The sequence below is a fragment of the Euphorbia lathyris genome, chromosome 1 (assembly GCF_963576675.1).
Source record: "Euphorbia lathyris chromosome 1, ddEupLath1.1, whole genome shotgun sequence".
Classification (NCBI taxonomy): Eukaryota; Viridiplantae; Streptophyta; class Magnoliopsida; order Malpighiales; family Euphorbiaceae; genus Euphorbia; species Euphorbia lathyris.
In genome coordinates, this window is record NC_088910.1 from 89,095,941 (window position 1) to 89,109,532 (window position 13,592).

Consider the following 13,592-nt stretch of genomic DNA (forward strand, 5'->3'; position numbering starts at 1 on the left):
AGTAACAATACATATGAATTATTTTGTAATAATACCGATTCAAAGATGCATAGCTTAACGTTGATAACTTTATTCTACCATTATTAAAATATATAGGCTCAATACATACGCAACCTTCTGAACTTGTCCATTTTTTTTTATTTTACCCCCCTAAACTTAAGAGACAATCTCGAGAAATGCATATCTTTGTGACCGGAAAAAATGTTCATTAAGAGAAATTATTCATTTATTGATAAATCAATATGTATTATTTTATAGATAAATTTTCATTGTAAAATGCATATAGACGAAGAAATTATCCAGTCAATAATGAACAGTGATGATGTAAATGATCCAGAGCCAGATAATAGTTGCGTTGTTGCAAATGTATCGTCAAAAGAGGTCATTCAAGCAATGGCCACCTTAAACAACTACTTGCTACAACATGAGTAAAATATACCAGAAATTGTGTTTCATTTTGGTTTAGGTGAAAAGGAAAAACAATCAACTATAGATGCATTTTTTCAGAAGAAATGACTTCTAGTTGATTGATCGAAATGTTTTGGTATATATATATATTGTATTTAATTTGATAATTATTAATTTATATTTTCATTGGGCCCTTAACGATTTAAATATTTTTATTACTTAATGCATTTAGCGAGATTATTATTTTAGTCCATTGGCCCAAGTCGGGACCGAAAGAATTTATTATATAAACGAGATTATTACTTTATCGAACATTTATTTATGGGATAAGGTACCAAAAATAGGCCTAAGGTTTTTGGGGAAGTACCAATTTAGGCTCAACGTTCAAAATAGCATCAATATAGGTTTAACGTTTACAATATAGCATCAATTTAGGCCTCACGTACAAAATAGCACCAATATAGACTTAACGTTTACAAAATAATACGAATTAAGTTTAACGTTTACAAAATATATCCAATTTAAACTAAATGTCACAATTAAATTAACCATATTATATTCTTTTCATATTAACTTTATAGATTATCTTTTTATTTAGTTCTATTTTCTTTTTTTTTTGAAACCAAGTTCTATTTTTTTATTTATTATAATACAATTAATTAGTATTTTTGCCCATTAAAACCTTATATTTGTTTTTCATCAACCATATATGCAAACTAAAAGTAATTTAATATCCACAATATTTCGACCGATGACCACTCAACGCCTCAAAACGACCGTTGACAGTCTCAATATAAAAATTCGAAAAGTTAATGATATTCTAAGGAACTTTAATTCTTGATTTTTCTTTTTGTTTTGATATCGTTTAGGTGTTGTTTCGTTAGGAGGGAGAGAATGCATTTTTAAAGAGGGAAAGCTCTAAAACATGTGATTTTGGAAAATAAAAAATATCGTTTCATAGTAAATATCGTTCTGAACAACTTTAATTCTTAAATATTTTCATTTTGAAGTTGTTAATATCATTTTGAGGAGTTCGTTAAAGTTGAGTTACCAATAATACCGAAAACTGTAAATTTTAATAACCATACCATTAAAAATTGAAATTCAGTTGCCACAATATTAAAATTGGTAAAATTGAACGGTGACAATATTCTTGGGCAAAGTACGAAAAAAATGCTTGTGGTTTGCCTTATTTGCAAATAGAAGTCTGTGGTTTAAAAGTTTGCAAATAGAGATATGTGGTATGTTTTTTTTACAAAATAAAGTATTTAAAATTAAACTTTTAAGTAATTGATGACAATAAAAGTATTTTTTAATTTTTTTTTCAAGTACATTTATATATTGACAAAAACAGATCCCAAAATAAAATTGTAACCGGGTAAAATGAACTTACATATCAATTTAGTTCATAAATTGCCATATTAGTAAAAAAACGTAAAATTTCACCATATTATTTATTGTTCGATTTAGGAAGTTGTTTTTTGGAGTTATGTTTTGCTAATATGCAAGAATAACTTTTTTTAATATAAAAATATCTATAATTTTAATCAAAACTTAACTGTCTAATTGTAATACTTTGTTTTGTAAATAAAACATACCACAAACTTTTATTTGTAAACTTTTAAACCATTTTATTTGCAAATTGGATAAATCACAAATTTTTTTTTTTTTTTTTGTATTTTTTCCAATATTCTTTCATACACAAAACTAATTTGAAATTATAATATTCTTTCATTTTAAATTATTACAAAACTCAATATGAGAAAAGAAGACAACATATTAGGAGTTTCCTATGGCTGGGAGTCAAAGACAGGCTCCTCACGAATGCAGATAGACACAGAAGGCACTTGGCTGTATCTGGTGCCTGTAGCAGATGCAGCGGCCATGTGGAAACCTTGTGCCATGCTTTGAGGGATTGCCCGAATAGTAGAAAGGTTTGGGAAGGGGTCCTTCCTCACCACATCCTTCCTTCCTTTATGGGATTCTCTGATATTGACTGGTTCTCTGAAGGCGTTAATGGGAATTTGTTGGCCAGTATGGAGCACGGGGCTATTCTCTTCGCTATTATTTGTCACCAAATGTGGAAATGGAGGAATGAAGAGTTATTTGCTGAGAAGACTGTCTTTATTCCTGATCTCCGGTTTTACTTCTCGAAAAAACTCTCTGTTATTACAAAGAGTTTTGAAGGAGAGCCCCTGGTTCACCCCTCCCCGGTTAAAGAGGTCCAGTTAGTTGGTTGGAGGAAGCCCAGGGAAGGGGTTGTCAAGTTGAATACGGATGGCTCCTGCCTTAGTAATGGCAGAATTGCTGCTGGTGGAGTTCTTCGGGATGCTGGTGGCGCCTGGCTGGCTGAGTTTACCCATAACTTAGGTACGGGCTCCTCCTTTACTGCAGAGCTCTGGGGGATCTTGTCTGGCATTAAACTCGCCATTCGCATGGGTGTTAAAAGACTTTCGGTGGAGTCTAACAATTTGGAGGCTATCAACAGGATTTCGGATAGACAGTCTGTTTGTCTTAAGAGTCAGAATCTCATTAAAGCCATCTTGAGGCTTCGTCCTGCCTTCGATTCTCTTACCTTCTCCCATATTTATAGGGAGCAAAATCGCGTGGCGGATCGCTTGGCAGCTGCTGGGCATGGGGGATGTTAGGTGTTTCTACCCTTTCCGTTCCTCCTTCTTTTCTGTTACCTTCTCTTCTTGAGGATAGGATTGGGGTCAGTCTTCCTAGACTGATCCCGGGTTAGGTTTTTGTTTGTTTGTTTTTTTTCTTCCCTTCTTATAAAAAAAAAAAAAAAAAAGGACAACAAATAGTTCTGTTGATATTGGATGAAAGTTAATAAATCATTACATTTTATCCAAAAAAAAAAAATATTACATAATTTGTAATCTTTTATAATGAATCTGCTAAATTTATTTCATAATACAGGAAAAAGAAAAAAAAAAAAACCCCCAATTTTTTTGGGGATTAGGAATAGCATCCGTAAAAAAGCAAATCACTAGAGCTTAGAATCGGATAAATCGGAATCCGATTTATAGAGGTTGTTATAAGCCTCAAGTTCTTCGTAATACACATCCCAAACGCATCTTACGCATCCGCTCCCGCAACAATCTCCAGGCTCCGGTTTCTCCGGTGGTGGCGGCGGAGGCGGCAGTTTCTTCTCCTTTTCTTGTTCCCGAGATTGTTTATTATTCATGTTATCCGCCGTTGATTGTGGCGGCGGACTATTGTGGGTGGACATGTACGATTGAGAATTGAAGAAGAAACTTGAAACTTGAAATCGCTTGAGGCTGAGATCTCTAATGGCCGGCAACCAGCAGATTTGGATTGGGGGGTTTGATGGAAGACGAGAAATGCGTATTAGGATTGGATGCCCAAAACGGACTGCCGTTTCCATTCATATATATATATAAAAACACTGAATGGTTTTTAAGTTAATTTGGATGGAAACTTGTGTTTGTACGCGACAGAACTCGGAAGGAAGCTTCAAAGTTTTGACCCTTCCACTAGTTTTGGATTCGCTTTGGGAGATGATGTTTATACATTTTCACAAAATTTTATTATAAGTCAATAAAATTCTTTTAAAGTCTTTGTTTAATTACTTTCTTTTAATATATTATGATTTTTTTTTTAATGAGACTAAAAGTTATAATTGAATAAGTTTTTTTTAGATATTTTTTAAGTCTTTTTTTAACAATTTAATTCAATAACCTTCAGAGAGTTTTTTAAAATTTGAATGGACTGCCTTAAGATTTAAAAAATCTTTAAAATCTAAAACGAGAGGTTTGAGCTGTTTGGCAAAGAATATTTGAAAGAATTTATTAGATTCATAAATTTAATTTTGAAAAAACTAATCTATTTATTAGATTCATAAATTTAATTTTGAAAAAACTAATCTTCAAATTTTTTTCAATTAGTTTATTGTTATATCTCTTTTGAATAACATTTTTACTATAATTACTATTCATTAACCTCGAATAAAGATCTTAGCATGTTATATTGTTATTTTATACAAACAATTCTTAACCGTCACATAAATTTTACTAAACAAGTTTACATAATCAGCTAATCAAATCAACTAGACAAATCAACTAGTCAAATCAGTTAATAAAAAAGGTAATCATTTAACAATTAATTATAATCAGGTAACATCTATTTATCAAACAGGTCAAATATAAGTTTTTGGAGTAAAATTGTCAATGTGATGTATAAATATTTTGTATTAAGAAATGTTGATAGAGAATTTGTTTTTTTATGAGTAACAGGATGTTTCTATTAGATATTTTATTAATTATAATAAAAAAAATTATTTTCAAGTAATTTTTTCTTTACTTGTAATTATTTATTATGGATCACATTTACTACTTCGTTCATAGAACTCTAAAGTTTCAGGATCGAATTTGTTTAGAATTAACACTATCAACTACAAGCTTTGCACCGACTTCGAAGATCATATGCATAAATTAAGCCTTAAGATCCAAGCAATACATTTTCCGAGCGCTAGAGTCTTAGCACACTTCACATCCATCAATCCTTAATGAAGGGAGCTCTGACAAGCAACAAAATAATTGTTTATATCACGGGTCATTGCGACAGTCCTGACACTACCAATCTCTACAAATAAACCGGTATCATTATTGAATTTAAACGAACCCACCACAACAATCCAATGATTGATAGAAGGGGCAACTCGAGTACTGAGAATATTAACTGAACCTCGAAAATTACCTACTTAAGCAGATTTCCAATCCTCCAAGAACCTACGAGCAGATACCACCGCATCAACTAGAAAAAAGCATGAGCCTAAGTAGAGAATGTTATTTCTCTGTTGCAAGATAAGCCAGAGAGTGCCACATTGCTCGCTAGATCAAGATTGCTAGACACACAGATTTGGAGAAACCAGTCACGCAAACACTCTATATTAGTTCCAATGGAGAAATCTCCACAACTGTAGCAAATTGACAATTCGAGACTAAGTGTTAGTGGTGTTCAACATCCACGGTACAAAATAAGCAGCCAATGGGGGACTCCAATATGCTTAGAATTACGACGCATATGAGTGGAAACGCAATCAGTACACAACTTCAAGAGGAACAACTTAATCTTAGATGGGATAAACAAATCCTAAAGCCTCAATCAACCATTCACTGATGACGAAAAATATTTAAGATTTTTGAGGGCCCTATAACTCTATTTAGACGAGTAGAGTCCATCCTTCATATGATGCCAAAAAAGAATATCCTCCGTCGGACTAACACAGATCAACAAGTTAGAAATGGACACTACCTCAACCGGGAGAAAAAGAGAGCAAATCTTTCCGCTATCTCAGACTCTAGTAATCTATACAATTTTGTTTAACATTATTTTATTATTATAAGTATTTTAGATTTCGATTTTGAATTTGAACCAAACATAATTAAATTGGATCAACAGTTAGCAAATATTTAGTAGAAGTTGAATATAGAAGTATGACAACTTCAGCTTGTGAATTAAAGTGGATTACTTTCATGGTAGCAGCTTTCAGGATCATTATTTGTAAACCAACTTTCAATTATACTGTGACAACACCTCAGTAATAGCAATTGCAGCTAATCTAATTGTTTACGAGAAAATAAAACATTTTGACATTGATATTCACTTCATAAGAGATTATGTGGAGCAATGACTCATTATTACACCACATGTTTCTCTAAACACCAACTTGCTGATCTTTTTACAAAGATACCGAGCAGCACACATCAATAAGTTCTTATGCAAACTCGGTGTTATCAACACAAGAACACAAAGTTTAAGGGAGAATGTTAAGTTTAGTGTGTTATATTGCAAGGCTGTTAACAATTAGTTACACAGTTAAGAAGTTGTTATTCAGTCTGTTTGTTAGCTCTATAGTTAGTAGTTATGAGCTGTTAGAAAGCAATATAAAAAGCTGCTAAGCATATTACTTTTATATACAATTCAGTCTTCTCTTCATCTCACCATCTGGGAATATGAAAGTTTGAAAAGCCAAACAGTAAGAAAATTTGTAATACCAACAAAGTCATTAATTACTTATTACAGCCCGGCTCTGAGAAAAGCAGTATTTCATTATTATAATTTGTTTATCGTATAAATAATGTTGTTGGTAAAGTAAAAAAGGTAAAAGATAAGCAAAAATCAAATCAATGCTTCTTTAGACCAAGAAGAAGCAAAACCAATTGAAAATACTTGAAACTGTATGCTAATTTTATAAAAGCAAGCTTGAAACTGTTCCATGGAGGGTAACGAGGCTCCATCTCCGGGTAAAAACCTCTCTGCATCACTGCTTTTGAATGGCTGAATGTATCAAATGAATACTTCCCATGGTACTTTCCATATCCACTATTCCCAACTCCTCCAAATGGCAATTCATCACATATAAACTGCATTTTCATTTAAACATCAATTAGAAAAACCATACAAAGTTAACAATTATTTAAGGTCATATAATATAATATAATATATGATCACCTGAACCATGGTGTCATTGAAAACCACACTTCCTGAAGATGTCTGTGTTACTATCTGTTTCTTAAATGCTTCATCCTTTGTGAACACATATAGCACCAGTGGTTTTGGCCTCTTGTTTATGAATTCTATGCTTTCTTGGATGTTATTCACTGTAATAATTGGAAGCAAAGGACCAAATATTTCTTCTGTCATAAGTTGAGAATCAAGTGGAGGATTTAACAAGATTGTTGGCTCAATGAACCTGCAACACTATATGATTAAACATCAAAATACTTTGAAGTCAAAAAGTTTTATAAACATGAAGAAACATACATTTGTTCTTCGTCTATTGAACCTCCATGAACAATGGAAGCTGCAACTGAAGGATCTTTTATCAGATTACATAACCTATCAAAGTTATTCCTGTTCACAATTTTACTAATGCAATTTGATTCTTTCGGATTTTCGCCGTAAAATTTTCTGATAATCCTCTTCAATGAATCAATCTGAAACAAAAAGGGTACGTTAATATAGGATAAATAATTTATTAATCTATGGGTTTGAGCGTTACCAGTAAAGACGAAGACTTGTCTTCAACAAGAACATAATCTATACTAATACAAGCTTGGCCATTGCAAGGACCCCATTTGCCTCCAATAATTCTTTTGGCTACTACTTTCATATCAGAGGAAATGGAGTTGATGTCAATGACAGCAGGGCTTTTTCCGCCCAATTCGAGAGTAACCGGAGTTAAATGTTTGGCAGCAGCCGACATTACTATCCGTCCAACGTTCTGGCTTCCTAATTTATGAGATCTAATTGTAAGAAACATGAATTGAAAGTGTAATTGAAATGAGGAAAAGATAGATAGATAGATACCAGTAAAGAAAATCTTGTCCCATTTGAGGAGGAGAAGTTGTTGAGAAACATCAATTCCACCTTGAATGACATGAATGGCTTTGGAATCTAAGTATTTGGGGATGGTATTAGCAAGAAAAGAAGAGCATTTTGGTGACATTTCTGATGGTTTTAAGATTGATGTGTTTCCTGCTGATATTGCTCCTATTAATGGCTCTATTAACAGTGCTATGAATCATACAAACAAACAAAAGAATATTTCATTTCTTTAGTAATGATTTCCATATTAAAAAGGGTAAAAAAGAAGGTTGAAAAAGAAGACATACAGAAAGGGAAATTCCAAGAACCAAAAATGAGAACAGCACCAAAAGGTTCAGGCATCACTTGTCCACTTGCAGGGAAGAGCAGCAGTGGTATTTGAGCCTACCCAAATTTCATAATTTTAATTACTGTTAGTAATTGGATCATTTGGTGATTATCACTAACTTTATATTTTTTTTTTTTAACAATAATAAGGGATTTACTTATAACCTTACTAAGAGTATATAATTCATTAGAGTTAGTACAACAAATTATATCATTTATTACTCCATTATTTTAGAGGCTGTAGGTCTAGCTTCAAGTATCTTTTTGATGAATTTAAATTTATTAAATATAAAATTTATTAATTCTTAAAAAAACCAAATAAAGATAAGATATTTTCGACAATTTGGAAAGAATGAAGTTATATTATTGTTAGGGGAAAGTAAAACATCGGGTTTAACCTTTTTACAAACATTTTAAAATATCCAATGATCCATGATTTGTGCAATTTACAAATTTAAGGATCCGGTCAGAAAATGTTATCACATTTACCAACAAAAATGACTCACAAACTATTTAATTGCAAATTGCCTAGACCTATATTTAGTAAGTTTTTAAACTACGCAGATTGTGTTTACAAAATTGACAAACCATTGAATTTCTTTTTTTCCTTTTACTTTACTCTTATTGTTAAGGGAAAAGTTTGAAATAAAAGTCAGAAACCGTCTGTTATTCTATTGCTGACCATATGGGGCTCGAGATGGATGGAGTCACTTTCGCATAGGATCTCCCATTTATAAGGAATCTCAAATTCAAAATTTATTTCAAATAGAGTACAATTATTATTAAAATATTAATTATAAAAAAAAAGCATAATATGCATTTGGCTCCTCAAATTAAAGTTTTAAAATCAATTAGGATCTTAAACTGTTAAAATCATCAATCAAATCTCTAAACTAAGCAAAAATCTTCAATTGAGTCCTTAAGTAAAAATCATCCATTGAGTTCTCATTTAAAATCATTCGGTTGAACAGTTAGTATAGTATATATCAAATAGTCATAGTTTCTGATTTTAGGATAGGATGCAGACTCAATCAATGATTTTTGTTTAGTTTAAGAATCCAACGATGATTTTGATAGTTTAAAGTTCCTATTTACTATAAAGTTTTAGTTTAAAGGGTCAAATAAGTGTTATACCTATAAAAAATGTATTTCTATAATTATAGATAGAAAATAATAAGAAATACTTGCTAAAATGGAAATGGAATTAAAATTTGACAACATATTATTGTCTTTTTTTTTTCAAAGACTGCCTTCCTATTAAGGATGGCAACGGATACTGTACCCGCGGGTACCCGATACTATCCGACCTTAATGAGACTATCTGTATCTTGTATAAAAGGATATGGGACATGTATGAGATGAAAACCATTACCCGTTAGGATAATGAGACAGGTATGAGAATACCCCCAGGTATTCGATATCCGTTACTCGTCATAAATTTTTTATATATTAATAAATATCAATTTGTTTAATTTTTAGATAGATGATTTATTAAATTTATACTTTGTTAAATTTGTAATATTTTTTGCTTTATTTAGTGATTCTTAACGAGTAAGGGTACCTGCGGGTACCCTCAAATTAAATGGGAGAGATATGAGATGCAAAAAGTATACGAGTTAAGGTAATGGGATAGGTACGAGTAACTAAAAAATAAAAAGGTAAGAGTTTGAGATTGACATTACCCGTGTGTACCTACCTGTTGCCATCCCTAATTCCTACAGTATGCACTATTATTGTCTATTTTCCATTTTATTTTTTAGAGGCTACATTCTTATTTTATACATATAATTACTTCAGTATTAAATTTAAGGGATAAAATGTAAAAATACTTCTAACATTTAAGAGTAATTTTATCCATAATGTTAGGAGTTAATAATAATTTTACTTCTAACATTGACAGATTGGATCATATTACAGGACATAGATATTTTGTTTCTTATTTGCATTAATTACAGACAATAAAGTATGAATGATAATGGATAAGAGAATTTGATAAATTATTTTCCAAATTTAACAAACTTATTATTGTAAAGATAAATTTATTTTTTATTATCAACATTAAAACTAAAATTGCACTATTTTATTAAATGTTAGGATTTTTTTTTTCTAGCTTACCCATAAATTTAAACATAGAATAGTACCTTTTGAGGGCGCATCCATTTATCGAGAGAGTTGAGAGAATTGGAGGCTGATTTAAGTAAGACTCCAACTTCGTCCCTGAAAGATTCAACTGGATGCTTTCCAAGATCTTGATGAAGTGCTTCAAACATTGCTTCTTCATTCTCATTAATAAGATTTATTAAACCTCTAAGTTGGGCTTTCCTCCAATCACTACTTCTTGTTTTTCCACTCTCAAATGTTTGTCTGATCTCATCTAATTTCAATTCTACCTTCTCCATCTTCTTTCTTTCTTGTTCTTTCTTTTGTTTGTTTTAAGTTGTTATTCTGGTGTTTGTAGTTGCATTAATAATGAATGTGATGTGAGGAAAGTGGGTGAAGATCAATAAATGCAATCACATTATGGAATTGAAAATTTTATCAGTTTGCATTAAAGTCCCTCAACTAACTTCCTTAGAACATGCCTACTCTACTCCCATTGCTGTTTTTTAAAACTCACCCACTTTTGTACATTTTATTTTTGGCGTAATACATAAATAACCTCCTGAACTTGTCCAAATGTTGCAACTGCCTCCTCCAACTTTCAATTGTAACAATTTACCTTTCAAATTTGTCCAATTGTAACAACTTACCTCTTAAACTTGTCCAATTGTAAAACACAACCCCAAATTGCTGACATGGACTGCAATTGAAGAAACGCGTGAAATACAAAATCTGCAACGCTCGTGGAGTATGATAATCAGATCTTTGACGTGATACGAATCCGGGAAAACTTTTTTACGGTTGCTTCAAATACGGGGTAAAAAAATTCCCAATTTGGGGTTATGTTTTGCAATTGGACAAGTTAAGGGAAAAGTTGTTACAATTGAAAGTTGAGGGGGACAATTGCAACATTTAAACAAATTCATGGGATTATTTGTGTATTAGGCCTTTATTTTTCAACTAAACATTTATTACCTCTCTCTCACCAATTATTTATTTCTTAGCTTTACAATACTATGATATCATTTTCAAACAACTCCTTCACTCACCTAAATATTAATATGGAACTCACTTTTGAAAATGATTTACTTCACTTACATTACATGCCGATTAAAATATATACTATATTCTTTTTTATTTACTTACATCCAAATGCTTGAAACAGTTTTGTGACACTAAAAAAAATATAAACATGGATGACAAGTGATACACAATTCATAACAATTATATGTATAGGCATTTTTTCGCAATCTAACTATTTTGATGACTTTTCCATTTGAATTTTGGTCGGAATGAATTTATCAATATATACAAAAAAAATTCAGGATTTTTATTGAAACAAAATGAAATTTAATAACTATTTTTAAATAAATTTCAAATTTCAATGACTATTAATGTAATTTACCTCAAAATCAAGAAATAATTGGTGCAATGAGTTGATACTTCTAAAAAAAAAGTATCAAAAACGATTATTCTACGTCTTCCAAATGCACATACATGATCCTTTATGTATCTAACATTTTAAAATAATTCTCAAGTTTTAAATGTAAAAACACATTTTTTCTCTAAAAAAAACTCTTTTCTTTGTTTGAGGAAAAGTTCCTCCCACTTCATGTTTTATTTGATAATTTTTTTGGTTGAAAATTTATATATATGCAAAGGCCTAACTCATCTCAAAAGGTATATCAAAGAGTGAGAATTGCTTCACATATTTAAGGAGCCATATAGCTTTCTTATTTAACAATGTTGGATGTTTAACACGCCCCTCACGTCCAAATCATTTGGTGCATGACGCTAATATTAGTGGAAGCTCCAATATTGAACCATGACTCTGATACCACATAAGCAAAGCCTAACTAACCCTTCAAAATACTTTTTGGAGTTAGTTAGGCATTGTTTATAATATCTCATCAATTTTTTTTCATTTGATTTGTATATGATATTTATAGTTCTTTAATTTATACATTTGGAGTTTACCACGAACGATAGCGTTTTATTTTGTACATAGATCACTATTCACATAGTTGCAATAGGAATAACTCAAATCTATATTTTTCTATGGATTTGGATTTGTGGGAAATATATGATTTACATTTATTTTTTTGTTCCAGGTGTTCCTTTTATGCTTTTTATATTGACCTTTGTGGTCTTTTTTCTTTCATTTGTGAATCTTGTACCGGCTTTAACCTAGACTTTTATAAGGTTTTATTTCTCTATATTTTCTAGATGTATAATGATATATGTTTTTCTATAAAAAAAAAATATAAAAACCGATTTCATATTTTTACTATACTATTTACTTTCGGACCAATACACCAACCAATTAAATAATGGATGTAAAACTATGCATAAGTAATATAAATTTATTCAATATATTAATTCAGAGAATATTGTAGAATTTACATAGTTTTAGAAGGAATGATTAAAATGTAGAGGTACGAACGGAAGTGCAAGTTATGATTACTTTGACAAACTAATCATTACTTTGTTTTTTTATCACTGGATGATGAGATGAAAAATTAATCTAATTATGAAAAAAAACAATGTAATAATGTAATGTTAGAAAAAAAAAACAAAATAATAGTTATTTATCAAAAAATAAAGTAATCATAATGTCTACAATCAAGACAACAATTAAATAATATGCATTGAAACACCAAATAATCAAAACTGTTTTTTTATATATAAATTTGGTTTTATTTTTTATTTTTTACTTTTTAGCTCTTTATTAGCTTTTAAAATTTTTTTTTTGCACAATTTAGCACTTTATTTATTACTTTTTAAATTTTACAGTTATATTATAATAAATAACAAAAAAAAAAAAAAAAAAAAATCTCCATCCACCCTATGCGGAACCCATGGCATCTTCACTATAAATCAACTCTCTCAACCAGCTTTTTTTTTTTTTTTTTAATCGATGACATACCTTTAACCACTTTTTAGTCCTTTATTTATTTTATTAATTTAGTTTTGGCTTGATACATTTATTGTATTCTATACTTGAATCAAAACTTCAACTGTTCTTGAAAAGTTTCAAATGATGTCATTTTTTTTTTTTTTTTGCTAATTACTTTCAATTGAATTTAATAACTTTCTATTATTGTAAATTGCATTCAATATTCTCAAAACTTCAATTGTCTCGTAAACTTTCAAAAATTTCTACTTAATAATTTCTTTTCGATACGTGACACTTTAACTCGTGACAAAATGTATCTTCCAATTTCTGCATCCAATAAATTCTATTAAGAAATAGAAAGTTATTAAATACAAAGGAAAAAAATAGAGGACCTGTTTGGTTCAGCTGTTAGCTGTTTGCAGTAAGCTGTTACTGTTAGCTGTTTGTTATTAGCTGTTTAATTACTAGTGTTTGGTAAAATTATATTGAACTATTGCTGTTT

The 13,592-nt window shown here is 30.5% G+C and overlaps 1 protein-coding gene across 1 annotated transcript; it reads right to left on the bottom strand.

The window, feature by feature from the left end:
• Positions 1 to 6,407: 6,407 nt before the first annotated feature.
• On the bottom strand, positions 6,408 to 10,541 carry LOC136205800 (aldehyde dehydrogenase family 3 member F1). The gene is made up of 7 exons (XM_065996595.1): positions 10,236 to 10,541; positions 8,055 to 8,151; positions 7,750 to 7,956; positions 7,442 to 7,671; positions 7,204 to 7,376; positions 6,892 to 7,132; positions 6,408 to 6,803 (listed from the first exon to the last, which is right to left on the bottom strand). Exons 1-7 carry the CDS (start codon positions 10,491 to 10,493, stop codon positions 6,564 to 6,566), a joined length of 1,446 nt encoding a protein of 481 aa, XP_065852667.1. The 5' UTR covers positions 10,494 to 10,541; the 3' UTR covers positions 6,408 to 6,563.
• Between the last annotated feature and the right edge of the window lie 3,051 nt (positions 10,542 to 13,592).